This window comes from Elephas maximus, chromosome 3 (assembly GCF_024166365.1).
Source record: "Elephas maximus indicus isolate mEleMax1 chromosome 3, mEleMax1 primary haplotype, whole genome shotgun sequence".
NCBI classification, from domain to species: Eukaryota; Metazoa; Chordata; class Mammalia; order Proboscidea; family Elephantidae; genus Elephas; species Elephas maximus.
The window spans coordinates 45,855,885-45,880,238 of NC_064821.1; the positions used below are offsets into that span (position 1 = coordinate 45,855,885).

Sequence of the window (24,354 nt, forward strand, 5' to 3'; positions counted from 1 at the left end):
CCGGGCATTGTTTCCTTCTGTGGTACATAGGGTCGCTATGGGTGAGAACTGACTCGATGGCACCTAACAACAACAAATAGTATGGTACCATTTTTAAAAAGCTCAAAAACAATAACAAAATATATTGTTTCTGTGACACAAATACATTACAAAAAAAAGAGTGGAATGACAACAAAATTTAGGATTGCGCTAATTTCTGGCAGGGAAAGGAAACAAGAGGGGGACATGGAAGCAGATGCAAGTTATGGGTAATATTCTTGTTTGTGTTCCTGGGTGTTCATTAGTATTATTATGGCTTATGTATTACACATAATCTTTGTTTTTGTGTTTTTTTTTTTTTTATATTAGAATATTTTACTATGTTTTCAGTGAAAGTTTACACAGCAAATTAGGGTCTCATTTAATAATTTCTACACAATTTGTTCAGTGACATTGGTTACATTTTTTGGTGTCAAGTTTCTCATTATTTCCGTTCTGGTTGTTCCGTTTCCATTTATCTAGTTTCCCTGACCCCTTGCCTTCTCGTCTTTGATTCTGAGTAAATGTTTGCCGTTTGGTCTCATATAGATGATTTTTTAAAGAAGCACAGTTCTCACAGATGACACTATTTTATGAGCCAATCCATGACCTCATGGAATAGTTTTGGTTCAAGGTTTAAAGAGTATCAGGGAGTCCTCCAGTTTCAACCAGTCCAGTAAGTTTAGACTTTTTAAAAATTTGAGTTCTGTTCCTCGTTTTCCTCCCATACTATCAGGATTCATCTACTGTGTTCCTGATCACAACGGTCAGTACTGGTAGCGGGCACCATCTAAATCTTCTGGTCTCATGGTAGATGAGGCCGTGGTTCATGTAGAATATTAAACCTGTGGACTAGTTTCTTTGAGTTTTTAATTTCCTCCTTTCTCTTTTACTCCAGACACGTAGAGACCAATAGTTGGTCTAAGAGGGCCGCTTGCAAGCTTTTAAGACCCCAGACGCTACTCACCAAACCAGGATGTAGAACATAAACTTTATGTACTACATTATGCCAACTGAGTAATCCCACTAGACCATGGTCCTAAACCTTCAGACCCTGTAAACCAATCGTGCAAGATATTTGGTTAAGTCTAAGAGGAATCCGTGTTTGTGTCCCCATGCATGTATTTTTTAAGACAAAAAAGTAGAAAAAAAGGAAAAAGAAATTTGCCTATATATATCTTTTCTAAAGAAGCTACTGGAGGATGTTTCCCTCAAAAGAGAAGTAAACCAAAGAGGAAGGTGGGTGATCCAAGCACAGAAAGGGCTGGAGGGAATCTAAACTCTGTGAAGGAGGGGGCTCTTTTGTTCAGTGTATGTCTAGGACCTAAAAGTGCCTCTGCAAGGTTGGCACTCAATAAAAATCTGCTGAATAAATGAATGAAAGGGTGTTCTGAGGAAGTTGGTCAAGTAAAGTCCAAGCCTACAGCTTTAAAGCAGGCCTAGGAAGCAGAGTCCAGACTGGAATGGGGTTGATGGAAGGTTCTGGAGAGATGCCGCCAATAACGAAATCAGAGTAATGGAATATATAAAATGTGTCTGTATGAAATGGAGAGGAAAGTTTCAGTTTTGACAGAGCTTGGAAATTAATTAGTGCTTGATTTATAGAAAACTAATCAAATGAACCCAACGGGACAATTACAAATACCACAGAGGAAAAAGCATATTAAGAAAGGTCAGATTATCATGGTAGACTATCTGGCTCAGTTGAATAACATCTATATGGTCATAATGTATACACTGAACACTAATTTATAACTAAACTGGGTGGACTGAGAAAGGAATTACACCCTTATCTTGCCTTATCAATAACCACTAAGACTGAAAAACGGACTAACAGTTTCAATATGTGACTTAGAAATACGTGACATCAGAAGAAACAGCTCAAAGAGGGGGGAGTGGTGCCTCTGGGGAACATAGTCAGGAATACTGAAGGAGGATGGAGAGGGGCTACTATTTCTTTTCTTTACAAACCTAGGAACTATTTGACTTTTTGAACTATTTACACATATTATTTTGACCAAAAATAATTGGAAAAAAATTTTCCATACCTGTAAAATTGTTACATATATATAATCTTACACATATAAAATTACATGTTTTTAAAACTAGAAGCTACATCAACATATTTCTATCTCAAAAAAGTCTTATGTTTATTTTTAAATTAGTAGACTTATATCTGCAAGTGTCTAATGTTTCTTGATCTGGAGGACCCAATATAACCAAATGGTACCATTACTCACAGGTAGGGCTGGAGAAAGAGAGACAGGACCCAGCCTCTTCCCAGCCAGCTACCAGAAGTCATCAATGGGCCTGGCCATTTCTGATCCAAAGGAACTCCAGGCTAGATGTCAGCACTGTAGCCAGGCCAGGGATCTACTTCTGCACTGGCTCTGTGATCAGCTTGCACCTCAAAATTTATTTTTTATGTTAACTACACACCTTCTCACCCCCGGCCTCTCAGAAGATGTAGGTCTTTAGTACATTATGTTCAAGACAAAACAGTGGATGTAAGTGCAGTTTCCTTTAATCCACAGCAGACTGTCTTGTTCAATGTTCCTTATAGTGATACCAAATTATCATCCTACAATATTCACTCACCGACATTGGTTCTCATCTCTTGAACCATCACAAATTCTGTCTAATCCCTGCCTCCTATTAGGGGAATCAGAGATATACCTCTTCAACCTCAACTGCTACGAATTTCTCCATCACTGTTCCAGCCCCGTTGGCCTCTTTTCTATTTATTCCTCCAACATACCAGACCCACTCCCCTGTTCGGCCTTTGTGCTGGCTGTTCCTTCCATCTGCAAAGCCATTCCCTAGATACTCATGTGGCTAACTCTCTTCTCTCTTTCTCGTCCTGGTTCCAATGTCAGTTTCTCAGTGAGGCCTGACCACCCTATTTAAAATTGCAACCCCCTCCCCTTGCCTTGCTCTATTCCCTCCACCCACAGCATTTATCACCTTCTAAGATTTTTAGTATCTAATTTATGTATTATGTTTACTGCATAGTAGTATCTGTCTCTCCTTCCAGGATGTTAAGCTTCACGACAGGGCTGGGTTTTGTCTGCTTTATTCTCTGCTATACACCCACCATCTAGAACAGCGCTTGGCATGCTGTAAGCACCTAGTTTATATTAGTTGGTGAATGAATGAATCATCTTTACCCTATTCACCCCCAACCCACAAAATATGCTAAATCGTTGCTATTATTAAGCCAGAAAGTCAATTTTTTCCCATCTGCTCCTTCCCTTACCTAGCAGGTTTATTCCTGTTAAATTTTATTGTGCTATAATTTAACCTTTTGTTCCAGGCACTAAGATGTCTTAGAATCTCGATTTTGTCCTTCCGCCTCAGGTCTGCAAACGTGAAAACATGTCTTCACTGACATTACTCATAGAAGTTCTGAGCATGAGAAGTGGAAGCCTTTCTCACACAATGAGAAGCTTCTCACCAGGCTGGAAACCATACACTCATCCTCCCTTGCTGAGTAGAATAAGTGGTTCATTCAGCCCGGAATGTACCTTTCTGAATTACTTTCAGGCTTAGATTTCTTTATCTGACCATAAGGATAACACGAGCAATTTTTGTCAAATGCCATCTCAACAGTAACTATTTACTAATTGAAAATTCCATCAAAAGGAATGATAAGAGGCCATGTAAAATTTGCTCGTTTTATAACTGATGGACACGTGATGGCTCATGTGACAACCATTTTCACAGGATCATTCTATCTGAAATGAAAGTGATCTGTATTTTCAAGTTTTATGGGGGAATCAAACTCAAACTGAGCAGGATTTCTAAGACCAACTCCAACCAGTCACTACTCTCCAGGCCTCTCCCCACATCTATAAACGGAAGTCTTTTAATTCTGAAATCTTGTTTGTAAGTGATTATGCTGACATGAAGGTGGTGGAACAGTTCTTTCGAATCCCTCTGTGTCTTCTAAAGGAGCCCTGGTAGTGCCGTGGGTGAGAGCTATGGCTACTAACCAAAAGGTCAACAGTTCAAACCCAACAGCCACTCCTTGGACACCCTGTGGGGCAATGCTACTCTGTCCTATAGGGTCGCTAGGAGTTGGAACTGACTTAGTGTCAATGGGGTTTGTTTTTTTTTGGTTCTGGTCCCTTCTAAAAGGGCTCTGGGTGCCGCAAACGGTTTGTGCTTGACTACTAACCAAAAAGTTAGTGGTTCCAACCTATCCACTGGTGCCAGGGAAGAAAGGTCTGGTGATCTGCTTCCATAGATTATAGCCAAGGAATCCCTAAGGAGCTCAGTCAGTTCTACTTTGTAACACACAGGATTGCCATGAGTCAAAATCGACTCAATGGCAACATGTTTGGTTTTTTGGTGCCTTTTTTTTCCTAAATAGCCAGCCAACTCCTCTCTTCCCCAAGGCCTGTTTTATACAACAGCAATCTCCCAGACTCAATTAACCAGGCTCTCCTCCCCTCTCCTTATATGACAATTTCCCACTTTCTCCACTTTTAATAGCAGCCCTTTTTTGCATACGGTAAATTGCCCCTTCTCGCCATGAGCACAACAAACATATGGGTTCAAATAGCTTTTCTTCTGCACTATTATCAGGCCAGCCAAGTCAAGTCAGCTTTATGACATCAGAATCATCTCCACTGAAACATACTGAGATAACCATGGGCTCATTCTGACGGCTACAACCATTTTTTTTTTTTAAAGAAACCCTTCAAATATAATTGAGTAACGTACTCATACATCTTTATGAAAAAATTGGGGGATTAAAGAAAAATAATTGTACAGTTATGTGCTTTGATACAGTATTTGAAATTTTTTTCTGATAAAGCTAAACTGTGTTTTTAAGCTATCACACTAGTGGCACTGATAATGTAGCTTCTCTAAAATCAGCAAGGAGTTCTTGCCAGGGAAAGAAGAGTGGAATGGTCCATAATGTAACAATCTCCATAAAATGCTTACGTAACCAGGTCACAAAATAAAGCAATATACACCCTCAGAGACAAACAATCAAATACCTCCCCCCGAACAACCCTAAACTTAATCCTTTGTTCCACACGAGATCTAAACAAGTTCATTAAAAAGGCAGTAATAAAGTCAGACAACGCTGCCCGGGATCTAGTTATCTTCTAAAGCCTCTCAAAGCAGCTGCCGTCCACAGAGAGGCAAGATTTATGAGTATTAACAAAAGAAAGGAATTAAAATAATCAATATGAAGTGAATATGGCATAGAACCACCCTCTTCTATGAGCTTAGTTTCTTAAAGACAAGAAATGTAGATGGATTATGCAAATAAAATACAGATTTTAAAGCCAGAGGAGGACAGCCACGGTGGTCCGGTCAAATTCCAGGCGCACACGCTCCAAGCAGGTAATCCACGTGGCCTGTCTGGCCAGATTCCATTCCACGACACAGCTCCACCAGGAGGGCCTAGGACACGCTAGGTTCACAGCAACCTGAGGATGGCGTGGCATTTTCCAGCAAGAAATACAGGTGGAGGATTTTATTCCCACAGAGCAAAGCAAAGGCATTAGAAGTAAGGACTTTGGGGTCCAAGGATTTGGCCCCATGCGGTCAGCCTGTGCGGCAAACCTCCCTTTTCACACACAGAGAAACTGGGCTAAGGCCAGAAGACAGACTTGATCAAGACCACAGGACTGGAAAGTAGAAGGATCAGAATCCAGGGCACTCAACTCTAAGTGCAAGGCTCTATCATATTGCCTCCTATTGGTGTGTGTGTGGGGTGTGTGTGTGTGTGTGTTTATCAGCTGGAAAAGTGGATACACTGGAGTAGGCTATTCCACTTATTCCTTCTAGGTGCCACAGTGCTTTCTACAGCACTTTTTACACAAATCAAGAATTACAGTGGCTAACAACACAGGACGAAGGAGCCCTAGTAGCGCAGTGATTAAAGTGATTAACTGCTAACTGAAAGGCTGACGATTCAAAACCACCAGTAGCTCTTTGGGAGAAAGATATGGCAGTCTACTTCCGCAGAGATTTACAGCCTTGGAAATCCTATGGGGTCACTTATGAGTTGGGGTTAGCAAAACAGGACAGGGCTGATGGAGTTGGCAGAGGGCCATTTTCAAATCCCAACTGACAGACTCTACCCGAACCCAGCCATGACGGTGCAAACGAGGTGCCTTGCAGAGCTAATAACTTCCACTTCTGTCAAATGAAGCACCAAACCAAAATTGAGTCTTACCTCACATAGTATAATAATATACTTTGTATTTATACAGTAGGCTTAACTTTCTCTAATAAGTTGACATCTTTTTCCTATTTTAACATATGAGGAAGCTAAGGCAGAGCTTAAATTGTTTGTTCTGGGTCCCATCTAATGAGTGTCAGTCATTATTTCTAACCTGGACCTTTTTGCCTGTTGTAGGTACACACATCCTATTGGGAAATCCCTACCTAGCAAACTCTCATTGTTGAAAATGGAGAGAACTATCCACCAGAATTTCAAGTGGCAGTACCACAAATGCCATATAGTCTGCTAACCCCCGACTAACGGTGGTCCTTTGTGGGGGTCCAGGTGACAAGCCAGTGCTGATCCCTCTGGTCATCCAAAGTACCCCTCTCCCCGTGGTCTTTTTAAGGATCATCCTTTTCTTCTTAGGATGAGAATGTTCCAAGCTGTTCCACTCAGCTTGAAAAGCAAAACAAAACTCAGAAATGGAATAAAAAAGGCAGCTCAGAACCTCTGCTCAAGATGCTGCACAGCCAACATCTGGTTATCATTCAATACTTCTGGTTAAAAAATCTTTTATTTATTGGGAAGCAGTTTATAGAAGTAGCAAAGTACTGGAAAATTTAAAATAACTTGCATGCTTGTATGAAACGATCACAGCTGTGCTCCCTCATTCCACAGGAACATGGCCCCGGAGACATACTTTCAAAGAATTCCGATAAGCAATTGCTGCACACACCCAGATGGCCCATTTTTACCCCAGGACACAGAGGCTCAGTACTACAGCAAGGCTCTCTTTCCTTTTCATTGCTCTGAATGCAGCAAAACTCCAGCCACAACAGCAAAAATACCAATGTAACAGCTTGTTCCTGCCAGGTTCCTGTCCCACTCCCCCTCCATCTGCCAGTGCTGACCTTTCAAACCAGACTTCCTCCCAGTGCGGGGGGCAGGAAGAGGATCAGAGTAGGGAACCCACTAGCACAGAGTGCCTCAGGGACTGTCAACTCTTCCAATCTCAAACTCCTTGACTTGTTCATCCAGTGTTGCAATTCTCAACCCCCATTTGACCAAAGGTAACTCAACCCTCTTGAAGTCATCATCTATCAAAGGGTGGGTGGGTGGGAAGGAGGTATTGGCATTGACAAATACCCTTTGAAAAGTAGGATTCAAGTAGATGGAAGAACTCTGAATATGTAGTCCTTTAAATGCCATTGTTAGATGCTATCGAGTCGATTCCGACTCACGGTGACCCCATGTGTGCAGAGTAGAACTGCTCCATAGGGTTTTCAAGGGTTATTGGAAGCAGATTGCCAGGCCTTACTTCCAAGGTGCTTCTGGGTGGATTTGAACAGCCAACCTTTCAGTTAATAGTTGAGTGCATAACCATTTGTGCCCCCTAGGGATGCCCTTAAATGCGGGGCCTTTAAGAAAAAAATTCTGTTTTCTAGAATGTATTTGATCAGAAGTTCAGTTTACATGTTTTCTAGCTGCAAGGTAGCATTTTTTCTTTTTCTTTAGAAGATGTAAAGAAAAATACTGAGGTTTCTTATTATTTTGAGGGGCTTCACCGTCCCTTGCAATAATGCTGCTGAGTTGACACGGATTATGGGAGCCTTCGAGAAGAGGCTGACGGAAGGGTGGGGTGGGGTGGCGGGTGAAGGGGAACTCCCAGCTCCTTATCATGACAGTGACAGGCTGCCTGCCAGGCTGTCCTGACCATACAGATAGGGCCTGGCCACGAAGTCCTCTTATTAAACACAGCTGAACAACACTGGGCTATGTTCATTTAGCCGTTCAGTACAACTGGCATCTCAAATCAACCAAGATATCCTATTTGCACAGGGCTGGGGCACACAGTCACAACAATCTCCCTAGCATATTGAAGGAGAAAGATACTACACACAGACAGAAAAGTAACTCTCAGACCCAGGACTGTCACTGGGTTAAATGATTCAACTCCATCAAAGACCTGGGTGAGTTAAAGACGGCCACCTTAAGGCTGCTGAAACAGCCTGGTGCCTGGGTGTCATGGCACCGTTGTCCTGGGGTGATGAAAACAGAGGCCCCTCCTTAATGCAGTCTGCAAATGCTCTAAATCCCTGAATCATTTGGCTCCCCACATGCTAACCGTGTACGTACGGAATTTTGTGGCCTTGATGCTTTGTTATATGGCTGTCCTTTCCCCTGACACTGTCCTTTGACTGATTTCCACATGCATGGGGGAGAAAAGGTCTTGGAGAACTAGTCTGAGTTTCTGTCTAGGAGGTTTCCTCAGTGTTTGGAAAAACCACGGGGTTGGTTTCGTCTTTCCTCTCTGTGGTTCAGACGCTCTTCTCTGGGTAAGCAGCAGCAGCAGTTTGGTGACAGCCACCAGGAAGCTACTTTCCAGAAAGGAAACCACTCTGAGACAAAATAAGCAAAATTTTTTTCCATCCAGTTCTGCATGTTATTACCTTCAAAAGCTACCAGCACCCAATTATTTTAGACCTGCCCTCTGGTAATGAAGCCTTTTAAGACACCCTCACTAGAATCGGTCCCTGTGCACCTTGGGATTGGTTCGCTGTTGCAGTCTCCTTTCTTCCCTCTCTCTCTGCAGCCGCTCGAACTCTTCTCTAATTTCAGCTGGTGTTCGCCTCCTTTCCACAACCTATGGGCAGAATCAAGAGAAGACAGTTAAGGACCTAGAAGGTGAAAAAAAAACATACATAAGGAGCTGACATAAGTCATTTTTGGTGCGTACATGTTGCCCAGGGTCCTGCCTCTTCTTTTCATCATGACACTAAGAGATGTCAATGGAACACCAATGAACTGCTCCATCACACAGTCCAGAAAACATAGAGACCTGTCTCATTAATGCAATATAATAATCCAATATAAATAATTACTAAAGACAGGGAGGCAGTTATTGTTAAGGAAGTTTAAAAATAAACAATGGTTAAGATTGTCTAAGTCTAAGAACAAATGCGAAGTCCTAATTGGTGTGAGAATGATTGCTTTGTGGCCTCACAAAACATACTAGGCTCTACTTCCCAGACACAGCAGGCTCACACTGAAAACTCACTGTTCCTAAAAACATCCAGGGCAAGGGGAATGATTTATGACACTTTTATTTCCCCTAAGTTACCCTTTATCTTGAGCTGAAAGAAAGCAAGGTAGTTTTTTTTTTTTAAAGTTTCTATTATCTTCTCAAACTCCTGTTAGCCCCTTCCTTCATCAAAAGGAAACAAAAGTAAAAGGGCTTTAGGGAAATGCAGATAATCAACTATTCCATTCAACCTTGACTTTAAATATTTTTAAAATCATCAGTGACTTTAAACCCCAATTTAGTGAATCTGTGACTGTCCTACCACCAATGATCCAGGCTCCAGCCAACGGTGGCGTAAGTGACGCATTACTAAGGACAAAAAGAGTCTGGGTGTGAGGCTTTGGGGCTGGATAGGAAGCTCTTCCTAACCTAAATGAAGGTTTCATGATTGAATACTCCACTCAACAGGATGCCATCTTTAAAAATGTAGACTAAACATGTTTGATTAGCCATAACTTTAACTCACAACACACAAAGACTCATGAATATGCCCATGCCCTGATTTTTTTTTCATAAACAGATTATATGATCCAGGAATTAAAATCCTAGACTTGGACCTTACGGGAAATCCAAAAGACTGGGAAGCATCAGGCACCACAGAAGCCAGGAAAGGACAAGATTTGTGTTCAAGAACTTTAGCTGTTTAACCTTTGCAGAGTGATTAGTAGTTGTGACTTTCAGGTCATTCCATTTCTAGCCATATTTTCCACAAGTTTTGTAAATAGTTGGTGCATAATCAGAGCTAACCACATAGTCAAAGTGGCTGCCCTCTCTAGAAAACTGAAGACACCTAGATGGGCAGGGCATCTCACACTTTGCTCCCCACAGGTCCCCTACACCCTTTATTATTTACATCCTTCTTTAAACAGAGTATATTAGGATGGGGAATGGAATAAAATTAAGCCAGCTGTTCCTCGCTTTCTTGCATCTCAGCAACCCCTATACATAAGTGTCTAGGAACACAGCATCCTAAACTGCACAAACTGGTGAATATCAGATGTTTTCAATGCTCTTCATGAACAGAATGTATCACACGCAGCCTGTGAATCTATATACTCGTATTGTTCACCTTGACCATTCAACTGAGGTCTACCCTACACCAGCCAGGAAGACTTATTTTGCAGAAAGGGAAGACAAGGAGGTCTCTAAAAGCTAGGTGCATAGTGGATAGAAGACGGAAATCTGGGTTCTCTAGCCTCGACATTACCTCTCACCTCCTGGGATACCTTAGGCAAATCACTTTGCCTCTCTAAGCTCCAGTTTCTCTGTTGCAAAAATGAGGGGGGTTAAATTAGACAATTTCTTGCTGAAAGTGAAGAGGACTTGAAGCACTCACTAATGAAGATCAAAGCCACAGACTTCTGTATGGATTGCACTTCAACATAAAGAAAACAAAAATCCTCACAACTGGACCAATGAGCAACATCATGATAAACGGAGAAAAGACTGAAGTTGTCAAGGATTTCACTTTACTCGGATCCGCAATCAACACCCACGGAAGCAGCAGTCAAGAAATCAAAAGACATGTTGCATTGGGTAAATCTGCTGCAAAGGACCTCTTCAAAGTGTTTAAGAGCAAAGATGTCACCTTGAAGACTAAGGTGTGCGTGACCCAAGCCATGGTATTTTCAATCACATCATATGCATAAGAAAGCTGGACAATGAATTAAGGAAGACTGAAGAAGAATTGATGCCTTTGAATTGTGGTGCTGGCGAAGAATATTGAATATACCATGGACTGCCAGAAGAATGAACAAATCTGTCTTGGAAGAAGTGCGGCCAGAATGCTCTTTAGAAGCAAGCATAGGGAGACTGTGTCTTACATACTTTGGACATGTTGTCAGGAGGGATCAGTCCCTGGAGAAGGACATCATGCTTGGCAAAGTACAAGGTCAGTGGAAAAGAGGAAGACCCTCAACGAGGTGGACTGACACAGTGGCTGCAACAATGGGCTCAAGCATTACAACAGTTGTAAGGATGGTGCAAGACCGGGCAGTGTTTCGTTCTGTTGTGCATAGGGTCACTATGAGTCAGAACCGTCTTGACGGGACCTAACAACAACAAATTAGATGATTACCAAGGTGCCATATAGCTCTAAAATTCTATGATTCTAGCAAGTCAATGTCTTATTTTGGAATAGTTTTAGAAAATTATTTAGAACTTTAGAAAAGGTGCAAAGGTAGAATAGAAAGTTCTTATATACCCTTTACTCAGCTTCCCCTTATGTTAACATCTTACACAACCATGAAACATCTGTCAAATCTAAGAAACCAACATTAGTACATTACTATTAACTAAGCTCAGACTTTTTGGATTTCCCTAGTTTTCCCACCAATAATCCTTTTTTGCATTTTAGGGTCCAATATTTTATTTAGTTGTTGTAACTCCTTAGTCTCAATTTCTCAGTCTTATTTTTCATGATCTAGACCCTACTATAGCTAGTCAACTTTTAATGGAGGTTATCTTTCTTAGGTCTCAGAAGAAAGCTTGGTGATCTACTTCTGAAAAACCACCCACTGAAAACCCTATGGAACACAATTGTACTCTGACACACATGGGGTCATCATGAGTCAAAAATGACTTCATAACTTTTTTTTTTTTTTAACATTTCTTATACATCATAAGACTGATCTTCAAGAGATAGGGAAGGTGAAATACGGGTAACATAAAGAACTACAGACCACTGCTAAAATGTAGATGACCTGGGCCATAGAAGGCTCCACTATATGAAATCTAGAATCTGGAAGTGATTTTTGCAGGTCATCTGAGTTACTTGGTTCCCATTCCACCTGCCAGCCATTGCCAGATTCACAGCTCAAGGTTGGATTTTGGCCATTTTGAAAAGATACCAATTTCATTTTCATTGTGGGCATCCCCACAAATACTGCTGACCAACTTCGAGAACTAAAATGGCTGTTTAACAAGTTGGGAATTGTTACATCTCACTCCTCTGGAATCCTGCCAGAGAACGACAAAGTCTCTTGAAGGTCACAAAAATGTATCAAACGATTGAAAACAGTGCCAATATTTTATGCAATCTAAAAAGCTCAAATTTCATCGTCAGCCTCCACCAATAAAATGGGGCCTAATGCTACTGCTGGGACAAGGAGTGATAATCTTGTAGAGTGCTTTGAGACCTTTGGATTCAAGGCATCTCAGACACTTGGGGCATTAACAGTATCCTTCACCCTTCACTGACTACCCAGATGGTTAGCCTAACAAATACTCAGTAAATGGACACCCTTTAGCAACTAGAAAATTTTAATAGTCTAAAAATACTAGCAACAGCATGAAGGGAATAACAGCTTCCCCCCTGGAGTGGCAACGATTAAAGAACTGGGAGAAGCCTCATATTAAACAATCCATCCAGCTGCAGGAATTCCTTGAAGGAATGTTGATGCCAGCTCCACAAAATGAGCTTGAGTTCAGTGAGACTTTTCCTTTACAGTATAAATAATGGCTTCAATTTTCCTGTGGTATGTTAGGCACTGATACATCTCTGAGTAAATATCTGGGGAGGTATCTCCATGTAGTCTTCACTGAAGGCATTTTTATCTAGCAGTGAAAGCTCATTATCAAGATAAAAACAAAAAACGAAAAAAATAAACAAGCCAATTCTGATCGATGAGAACTTGACTTCCTTGAAGTAGTTTACTAAATAACAGAAATACAAAATAGAATCCAAAAGTGCATTTACCACCTATGTTTGCCTACAGAGCTTTATAATCACTATCGTGTGTGTGGTTTTGTTGTAATTTTCATGGGCAGATACTTTGGTTTGTGTTATGGATTGAATTGTGTCACCCAAAAATGTGTGTCTCCTTGGATAGGCCATGATTCCCAGTATTATGTGGTTGTTCTCCATTTTGTGACCTGATGTAATTATCCTACATGTTGTAAATCTTTATATCTATGATGTTAATTAGGCAGGATTAGAGGCAGTTATGTTAATGAGGCGGGACACAATCTATAGGATTAGGTTGTATCTTGAGTCAATCTCTTTTGAGATATAAAAGAGAGAAGCCAGCAGAGAGGAGAGGAACCTTATTACCATCAAGCAAGAAGAGCTAGAAGCAGAGCGCATCCTGTGGCCCTGGGGTCCCTGCACTGAGAAGCTCCTACACCAGGGGAAGATTAATGACAAGGACCTTCCCCCAGAGCCAACAGAGAAAGAGTTCCCCTGGAGCTGGCACCTTGAATTTGGACTTTTAGCCTCCTAAACTATAAGAGTAAATTTCTGTTTGTTAAAGCCATCCACTTGTGGTATTTCTGTTATAGTAGCACTAGATAAGTAAGACAATTTGGCAACAGGAAACCATGAAATACTTTGCCAGGAAGATATTGCTCCATTGCTCCAATTAGAGTTGGGATATTGCTGCTGGGAATTAAAAACCCAGACTCTGAAGGGGTAATAGGTAACAGGTGCTGGCATGAGTTGAACTGTATCCCCTAAAAAGATATGTTGAAGCCCTAACCCCTGTCATGGATTGAACTGTGTCCCCGCAAAATATCTGTCAACTTGGCTAGGTCATGATTCCCTTGTATGCTCATCTACCATTTTATCTTCTGATGTGATTTCCCTAAATGTTGTAAATCCTATCACTATGATGTAATAAGACAGATTAGCGGCAGTTATATTGATGAGGTCTGCGAGATTAGGTAGTGTCTTAAGCCAATCTCTCTTGAGATATAAAAGAGAGAAACCAGCACAGAGACATGGGACCTCATACCACCAAGAAGGCAGTGCCAGGGGAAGAGCACATCGTTTGGACCTGAGGTTTCTGTGCTGAGGTGCTCCTAGACCAAGGGAAGATGGATGACAAGGACCTTCCTCCAGAGCCGACACAGAGAGAAAGGCTTTCTCTGGAGCTGACACCCTGAATTTAGACTTGTAGCCTACTGGACAGTGAGAGAATAAATTTCTCTCTGTTAAAACCATCCACTTGTGGTACTTCTGTTACAGCAGCACTAGATGACTAAGACAACCCGGTACCTGTGAACGTGACCTTATTTGGAAATAGGGCCTCTGCAGATGTAATTAGTTAAATTAACATGAGGTCATATTGAGTGAGTAGCGTGGGCCCTAATGAGGTCATATTGAGTAGCGTGTCCTTATAAAAAGTGAAGAGACACACAGACGCAAAGGGAAAATGGCCACATGAAGATGGAGACAGAGACTGGAGTGATGCTGCCACAGGCCAAGAACTCCTAGGGCTACTAAAAGCTGGGAGAGATTAAGAAAGGATCTTCCGTTAGAGACTTCAGAGAGAACATGGCCCTGCCAACACCCTGAATTTGGACATCTAGCCTCCAGAACTGTGAGAGAAAAAATTTCAGTTGTTTTAAGTTTTTCAGGGCTACTGTAACAAGGTACCCAGTTGGTAGTGCCTGCCTGCTACCATGAAAAGTTGTAACCAATACACATTCAAAACAAACAAGGTAACTTTATAATGGTATATAAAATATGAGGTGAAACTAAATAAATACTACAGAATTCTATTTTCCTTTTTGGATGAAAAAATGCTAAGCTATTTACATTAACACTTAGCTACACTGAACTAATATGACAGGAGGCATTGCTAGTTCCATCAAGCCAGAGGCCACAAACCAAATGCCTACTGGAGCCAGGCAGGGCATGTGGATGATTGAAGGGCTTGGTGTAACACTAGAGAGTGGTGAGGACTGGGAGAAACTGGACAGCACAGCCCAGTCTGAAGGGCAGAGGCTCCTCAGATTTAGTTGAGTGCTGCCTCCTGGGGAAATTCAGATCCAGTGTTACCAGGCCTTCTGATTTTCTAAGAGAAGACAGAAGACTAGATATCATGCAAAATCTTCCAAGTTTTAAAAGTAAGCAACTACAGTTCATTGCATAGGGCAATCAAAACGTGGCTATAGGTTCGATATGGCCCATGAGCCACCAATATTAAGCAATAGTAGAAAGGGGAATAGAATCTGTTTTGCTTCTCTTCCAATCCCTACCTGAAGGCACTGAAAAGGTTGGCACACTAGAATTAGAAGAGACTGGCACACATGCTTGAGATTAAATACCAAAAGAACTCTAAGGAAAATCACACATGATGATAAAAAAAAAAAATAACTCAATGATATTCAATTTAACGTTAACAGCCTACCAAAATTTCTTGGCCATTAGAAAACCAACCAAGTATTAACATCTATATATACCTATTGCAATTTAGTTTTACAACAAATTTTTGCATTTGTTTTTCTACTCGCTCCGCCCATCTTCATTTTTAGATAATAAAATGGAAGCACAAAGCAGCCAAATGACTTGCCCAAGGGTTTACATCTAGTCAGTGGGAAAGCAAAAGAAAAAAAGGGGTCTTCTGAATTTTAGCCTATTGTTCTCATGTAGCATGGCTACTCACGGTAACCTTTTTGACAGATGCTATATCGTTTGTTTAACTTACTCTACTGGACAAGATTTTTATATGTTCCAATATCATGATGCTCTGATCTGCAACCCACCATGAGGATGGCACAGGTCCATAACTAGCCATGGGGGAGCTGCAGGACTGGCCAGCCATTCTTTTGTGTATGGATTGCCATGAGTTGGGGCTGACTCAATGGCAGCTAACAACAACAACAACAAACAACAACATTATTAGAGTGCATTAGAGTTGGGAGGGTCATTACAGACAATTTAATCCAGGAGTTCTCAACTTTTTTCTGGTTCCATTTTGTTTACATGCATGAAACAGTACTAAGAGAAACATTTTCTAAATGCAGTTATTTACAACCTGAGATTAAGAGAGAGGCACAGAACTGCGAAGCGTGGAAGGGAATGTATGTGTACAAAGGACCGCACCCTTAAAAATACTGCCTTCCATCAGCCCCTCACCCTGCCTGCTCCCACCCTTCCCCCTGGTTAAAAATTACACAGGTTAGAAAACTGAGGACAAATTAAAATGACTGACTTGCCCAAGTTTACAGTCAGAAAGTGGCAAAGCCAGGTCAACCTCTTAAACCCAAATATGAGGCAAGAAAAGAGATTGTTCTCAAAGATATTATCAGTTTGTGGGTTTCAGGAATTGTTTTGTTGCTGTTTAATGACGTTTCTGGGACACCAGGGACACAGTTCGTCTTACCTCCCATCCTTCCATTTCCAGTCCTCTCTTCCCATATATATCATAGATGGCCCTGGTTTGGGGGTCACTAAGCACTGCAAATTAAAAATCAAACATGTTTACAAAGTACAAAATTCACCTTTCAGTCCTATCTGAGAACTCTGACAACAATGCTATTAGGTAAGTTTATCTTTTTTTGTTTTTTCCTGTCCAATCACATCTTCCTAGAGACCCTCTTCATTTCATACATTTCTTTCCTCCTGTTTTCCTGATCCAGCCTAGGATATGTTAAAGGGATGCTACAAATGAGAAAAGTCAGATTTTCCCAGTGTCCAAGCTACTTTTAATTGTAAGGCACCCTTTTTAGGGGCCTGCACCGACTCTCTTTACTAAAGTTGTTTTTAAAAGAATTTAGTAAATTTCTGCCATGGTATATAAAGTACACTGGCTTGAAAGAGTTAACTCCAGTTTCAAAAGGAGCTTAACGTAAAACTAAGGACAGGCTTGATACTGGAAAAACTGACATATGATTACTTTATTATTATATTATTTATAATTTTTTATTTACTAACTCCAAAGAAAGTCTAGAGTACTGAGTGGCATAAGCGGTTAAGTACTCTACTACTAGCTGAAAGGTTGGCAGTTCAAACCCACTCAGAGGTGCCTTGAAATACAGGCCTGGCAATCTGCTTCTGAAAGGTCACAGCTTTGAAAACCCTATGGAGCAGTTCTATTTTGCACACATGGGGTCTCCAGGAGTTGGAATCGACAGCAACTAACAACAAGAAAGTCTAAATTTTTCTGTATCTCTCTTCTTTACTGGTGAGTCATTTTAACAGTAAGACAATGGTAAGTCACAGTGGTATTGACCACATCACCTAAACTACATCAGAAAAAGATTTCTTAATAACGGCGAGAGCTTTTCAAAGGGTATCCAAACCAGATTTAAATGTTAGTGAAGCTCATAGTCGTTATCTTCCTCCCTTCCTCTGCCAATTTCTGTTCAAGGCCTTTGTATCTTTTCCTCCCCCAGAGACTTCCCATATATTTTTAGGCCTAATTAAAAAACGATGTAAATGATTCTATCTATATTCAAATCTAATGAGGGAAGAAAGAAATGCTGACTGCTGGAAAACATGGGAGCCAAGCTTCTTCAGTTAATCTCTAGGATTTAATAAGGAATTATTTATTCACTATTTCACTTTAGTCTCCCTTTACGCTCGACACTGGGGGCAGGTTTGCGGCTGCAGCATTTTTACAATCACTGGTCGGGTTTTTCTGTTAACTCTTCCCCAGATCTCCAAAACGGCATAAACAAGCTGTGTAGGTAATTCAGACACAGGAGTAAAATTAATTCAGCCATTCAGATGACAGAATGTGATAAAAGGAACAGGCTTTTGGTCAAGACCACCATGCAAATGGATGTCCCTCTGAACAGAGTTAAATTAGGTAGCATGCCACCCTTGCGCCCCAGTCTGATTTTCCTGGTCATTAACATTTAGCTTTTAGGTATAACTATAAAGTGAAATACAATATATGTTTTTACAACTCTAATGAGAAGTCTTCATTTTGTGAAGAAACACACTATCTGATTTTTGCTCTGTCTAATTAAGGGGCAAACCACCAAATGGCTTGAGAATGAATAACCTGTTTTATCTGGTACATGTTCTAAGTGTGACTTTAATATATTTTACATAAAAAAAAAAACACAAAATTTTCTTTCTGATATACATAAGAAATATAGAAATCTTAGCTGCTTAATTCTATTTTTAACCTTCTTAACATCATCATTTTCTCTCTTTTGTTTGAACCTTTATGGAATGCTACCAAACCTGTTGCCACCAAGCTGATTCCTTCGTCTCATAGTGACCCTACAGGACAGAGTAAAACTGCCCGTTAGGGTTTCCAAGGAGCGGCTTGTGGATCAAACTGCCGGCCTTTAGGCTAGCAGCTGAGCTCTTAACCACTGTGTCACCAGGGTTCCACTGAATGCTACACAACCGATAAAATTACTTTTTCATGAAAAAAATTTTTTTGTATCCCTTCACACACACACAAAAGCTTTCTCCTAACAGTCAGCCTTTTACCTCTAAGGGTTCCCTTCAGAAGAAAACTATTTAATGATTTAAAACTTGAGTATTCCCCTGCAATTCAGAACCTGGTCTCACTTCACCTGTATTCTCATTTTCTACTTATTGGACGTGTATTGATTTCCAAAGCAAAACACTACTCTTTCAAAGGGCCCTGTCAGTAAAAAGCACTAAACTAACTACCTCTTTTACACACCTCTGAGGACTCCCTTTTTTTATACTCCACAAATCAAGTCTCTTAAAAATCGAGTATCTGCTTCCAGGGTGCTTCTACAAAGCCCAGCCCTCTACTGACCTTCATAAGCCTGGTGAACAAGGTTAAATAGCCTTTCAGCTTGTAATTTGAGCTCTGGGTCTCTGTGCTTGTCTGGATGGTAGAGCATACACAGCCTCCGGTAGGCAGCTTTCAGCTCTTCATAAGAGGCCTAAGAAAGAAAAATTCCATTAGAGAACAACCAATAAGGCTTAAACATTATCACGATCAGAATCAGCCCTGAAACAGGGACCTGTCAGCTGCATTACATTTTGCTCTCTAAATACAGGATATAACGAAGTTATGCTTTAGTACCTCAATAAGGCTTTGTTGTTCCAGGATTAATAAAGTGATCAGTTAGGTACATCAACAGTGACCATGTTTTGTGGGAAATGCTGCTATCAGTTGGAATGAAAGCTTGTTTCTCCATACTGGCTTCATGTGTTAGGAGCTTAAATTAAAAATACCACAGAGATCAGGTTACTCTCTAACGTAAGTTATTTGAAGTAAATCATGGCAAGATACTCCCGACACAGAATTTGTTCTAAAAGAAAAAAATGCTACATGCCATTAGACAGAAATGCCACGCATTTAATCAGTTTTTGTCAAAGAAGTTCAATGAATACTATCCTTAAATTCAAAGACAAGACTACAAAACCAGGACACACCTCTAATTTGATCTCTAATTCCAAAAGGCCACACACAAGACAGGCAAAAATGCTGTTCTAAGTCCTGTCCCCAATACGTACAACTCTCTAATTCACAAAAGTAGTCCATATGAAGGGGAAAAGGCGTAGCACACTGACAGGACAGATGACGTGACGGGGGAAAGAGGCATGGGCTGTGTTTTAGACACAGAAGGGAGGATGAAGCTGAATGATAAAACTCTTCGGCCTGCTTCACAGCCACCAACAAGTTCCCATAAGCAGACTCCCTGAGAGGCCCCAGGGAAACTACAGTCTGTTTTTGAGAAGTATTATTTCTGATTTTCGTATTACTCTCAGAGACCATTTCGGTCCACCAGGGGTGATGGTGAATTAGCAGGTCCATTGGGATGACTTGTCAAGTAAGGAGCACATTTTTATTCTGGGAGACAACCCCACCATTTTGACAGCAGAAGTACATTTCTGAGTCACTGACAACAAGCCAGAGGAGCCTGGAAAACCAGCCATCTGGGCAGAGGAACCAGACCAAGTAGCCAAGAGAGGATGCTGGGGATTGGCTGTATGCTAGGGTCAGGTCCTGGAATGAGGGGCAGCAGGGGAGGTTACTGAGACACTACTCATCGAGGGACAGAGACTATAAGAGGAAACGTTAACATCTTTCAATTCCAGGACTAATGAGGTTTTTCATAAAAAAAAAAAAAAAAAAGTAGAACTGGACTTTGGTACTAATTTTTGGCATGAAATTTAAATATTTTCTACAAGACTAAGTTATACAGGTGCTAGAAAACTAGGAAATTTATGCATGTTTATCAGAGGTTTTAAATGAGGAATTCTGAAGAACTACAGGAGGAAGACAATGAGTGTGACCAGAACGAGATGCAGAGGACAGGAAGCCCAACAGTCCCAGGACAGTCACATGTGCTGGAGAGGAGGGGAGGCCCGCATTCCCACTCTAGGCCCACCAGGCCCACCGACCTCTTTACCACCTGCCAGGGTCTGTTTCCTGTCTGAGGTGGTTGGGGTAGTTGACCTCTGAGGGAAAGCCTTTTCCATCTCTACCTTTGCCTGATTCTCTCATTCAGAGAAGAAACAGCTAGGCCCGAGCCTTTCGCAGCTCCTTTAAACTAGGCCCGTGACCTGCGCTGCTTGTTTTAGACAGAGGCACGTCTGCACGTCCTGCTGTGTTAAATCAGGAGCTCCTGGAAGGCTGCTATTACTACTCCTTGGGAAAGGGGCCAAGGTTCTTTTTGACTGAGCATCTTTGTGCCTCCAAGGACTGCGTAGATAGGCTCTACCTATTCGAGCTCTAGCTCTGTCTTCCACGCTCTCTTGGCGCAGCCTTTGGGAATTACATTATTGAACAAGACTTTGTTGACTGCCTTCCTCCCCTTTCTTCATCTGGTTATCTGGGTGATTTACTCTGTGGTTTATACACTAACCACTAACCTGCAGTTTTAATGGGTAAGAGTACAGGCTGTGGAGTCATCCTGGATGCTTAGATACTGGATCTGTCACTTAAAAGCTCTGTGACTGTGGGCAGGTTACTTTTCTGAGCTTTAGCCTCTACATCTGTAAAAGCAGATAACAGTACCTATCTCTCAGGCGTGGCATGAAAATGAAAGTGTGACTATAAAGTTCTTCATGAAGTGCCCAACGCACAGAAAAACTTCCAAATGGTAGCTTATTTAAAGCCTCCTCTCTGTTTCCTGGTCTGAAAACCGTGGAGAACAGAGCCTATCTCACAAGAATTATTGAGAGGATTTAATGAAATAATACATGTGAAGTGCTTAAACAATGCTTTGCACATAATTAAGAATTTAAGCCTACTATGCTATCATTAAAGAGTCCTGGTGGCGCAATAGCTAAGTGCTCAGCTGCTAACTAAAAGTCTGTGGATTGAACTCACCAGCAGATCCACAGGAAAAAATACCTGGCAATCCGTTCCAGTAAAGATTACAGATTAAAGTAGGAATCCTATAGGGCCCTTCTACTCCGTCCTATAGGGTTGCTATGAGTTGGAATTGACTTGATGGCACACAACAACACTATCATTAAGCAGCCCCGGTAGTGCAACACTTACGTGCTTGGCTGCTAACTGAAAGGTTGGCTGTTTGAATTCACCCAGTGGCTCCTCGGGAGAAAGACCTGGAGATCTGGTCCATAAACATTACAGCCCAGAAAACCATATGGAGTAGTTCTACTCTGTCACATTGGGTTGCTATGAGTAAAAAATCGACCTGACAACACCTAACAACAACAGCATGCTATCATTATAGGTGCCTAAGTGGTGCAAAAGGCTTGCTCTTGACTGCCACCCTAAGGGTTGGTAGTTCGAACCCGCTCAGTGATATGTAGACGATAGGCCTGGAGATCTGCTTCCATAAACATTACAACCAAGAAAACTCTACAGAGCTCAGTTCTACTCTGTAACACGTGGGGTTGCCATGTTGGAAGCAACCTGACGGCAACTAACAACAACATACTATCATTACTAAGACACCTCCATTTGATGCCCCTTTGACAGCACATATACTAAAACCAGAACGTTCAGAGTACATCATCCCAGAGCGAGGATGATGTGAATCATAAAGTTTATATCTCTTAGTCTATGTCTTTTTTTTTTTGTCAGTTTGTGAAAACTCACTGAGCTGTACATTTATGATATGTGCACTTTCGTGTATGTATATTCTACTTTAATAAAAACACAGGGCTCCCTAGAAAAGATGGGCACCAATATCACCATGTCTGCAGTTCTTCCTTTCTTATCTTCCTCCCACAGGCTCACCTTCCCTGCCTCCATTCAATACCGCAGTGCATTGCTTTTATTTTTCTTTTAATAATTAATTTTTTTGTTGAAAATATACACAGCAGGACACATGCCAAATCAGTAATTCCTACATGTACAATTCGGTGACGCTGATCACATTTGTCGAGTTGTTAACCATTCTCCCCTTTTTCCAAACTGTTTCTCCCCCATTAACATAAATTCACTGCCCCCTAAGCTTCCTACTTAGTCTTTCCAGTTGCTGTTGTTAACTTGATCTCATGTAGATAGATCTCCAAAGAATAGGATGCTCAAGTCAGACACGGTACATTTCTCACCACAGTTACTGATGTGCCACCTGTACCAAAGCTCATTGTTTTAGACGAATAAATAATAGTAACTAACAGGTATAGGGTCGCTATGAGTCAGAATCAACTCAATGGCACTGGGTTTGTTTTTTTTTTGGTTTAACAGGTATATAAAATATATCTTCTCCAGGTAGGTCCATTTATTTGACAATGTAAAGGGGCTAGTTCTTTCCTAAACAGCCACTACAAATTATTTTCTTTTTAAAATTTTCATTGCTTTTCCTAGTATGTAGGAGTACGGGACTAGTAGACAGATTAGACAGGCTCTAGGTTTGGCTGCTACTTCCTAAATTTACTAAATTTCCTTAATTTACTAAAATTAAACTAGATGTGAAGGCAGTAGGCAATCTAGTTCTACAGGACCTTCTTAAACACGTTAACAAATAGCTTAACACGCTATTGATTAAGTAATGGAAACTAGAAGTTTCATTTTTAATAAATACCACATTCAATAAAAGGTTAGACTGGGTCTTTCATCATAACAGAATAGTTAAGGTTATGGGTTTGACATTTTATAAGTAATAACCTCTCACTATCATAAAAATACTGCTATCATCTAAAAAATGAAATACAGTATAATTAAAAGTGATACCTGAAGTTATATACTTATTTCTAAAATTCTATAATAAAATTAAGAGATGTATCATGCTTTAAGTTTGAAAAGTTACATCATCTCATTCACCTGGTTATATTTTCACTGCAATATAAATCTGTTACAGATTAAACCTTTATATGTCATAAAATTCATAGTAATCAGGTCCTCTGTGATCTAACCATAGAGTTTCATGGTCTGTTAAAATGTTCAGATTAGATGCTATGTAATACAAAGATGAACTTCCCGCAGTAAGGCATGAAAAATAAATAAAAGGCATACAGAGTAAACTGTCTTTATTTGCAGACATCATTTATGCAGATATTGGAAAGAATCTACAAAAAGGTCACTAGAACTAATCAAACTTAGCCAGGTTGCAGAATACAAAGTCAACATACAAAACTCAATTTATTTCTATATACCAGCAGTAACAACTAGAAATCGAAATTTAAAAAGAAAATATTTAGAGTATCATCAATAAACATGAAAAAAAATTTTTTTTTTTTTTTTTTATTGTTGCTAGTTGCTGCCAAGTTGATTCCAGCTCACGGTGACCCCATGTATGTTAGTACAGAACTGTGCTCCATAGGGTTTTCAAGGCTGTGACCTTTTGGAAGCGGATCGCCAGGCTTGTCTTGTGAGGTGCCCCTGGGTAGCTTCGAACCGCCAACCTTTCATCTAGTAGTCGGGCACTTCACCATTTGGACCACCCAGGAACTCAAACATGAACTACTTAGGGGTAAATTTAACAGGTATGTATGTGTAAGACCTGTACACTCGGAACTATACAACAGCAAACACTGCTGACAGAAATTAAAGAAGACCTGACACCAATTCTCCCCAAAATGATCCATAGCTTCAATGCAATCAAAATCACAGCAGACTTTTTTGCAGAAATTGACAAGTCAATTTTAAAATTTATATAGAAAAGCAAAAGGTATTAGAGCAAAAATAAACTTTATTTTCCTAGACTAGCCAAAACAACTTTGAAAACAAAAGAGTATTATATTACCTAATTTAAAAGACTTAGTATGTGGCTACCATAATCTAAACAAAATGGTACTGCTGAAAGGCCAGATGTATAAATCAATGGAACAGAAGAGAATCCAGAAATAGACCTCACATATATAGCAATTCTACTCTGTCCTATAGGGTCACTACAAGTCAGAATCGACTCAAAGACAACGGGTAGCCCCTGGCTGCCTCTATTCTACCTTCTGTCTCTACAAATTTGCCTGCTCTCCATACCT

General features: G+C 40.7%; 1 protein-coding gene across 1 annotated transcript in view; it reads right to left on the bottom strand.

Annotated features, from left to right (window-relative positions):
• Window positions 1-24,354, bottom strand: part of DNAJC11 (DnaJ heat shock protein family (Hsp40) member C11) — a 77,942-nt gene that overhangs the window by 33,379 nt on the left and 20,209 nt on the right. The window contains exons 2-4 of the mRNA XM_049877780.1: window positions 18,758-18,887; window positions 16,394-16,467; window positions 8,748-8,849 (exon numbers count right to left, since the gene is read on the bottom strand). Coding sequence (XP_049733737.1) covers window positions 8,748-8,849; window positions 16,394-16,467; window positions 18,758-18,887 — 306 coding nt within the window. The remainder of the gene's footprint in view (window positions 1-8,747; window positions 8,850-16,393; window positions 16,468-18,757; window positions 18,888-24,354) is intronic.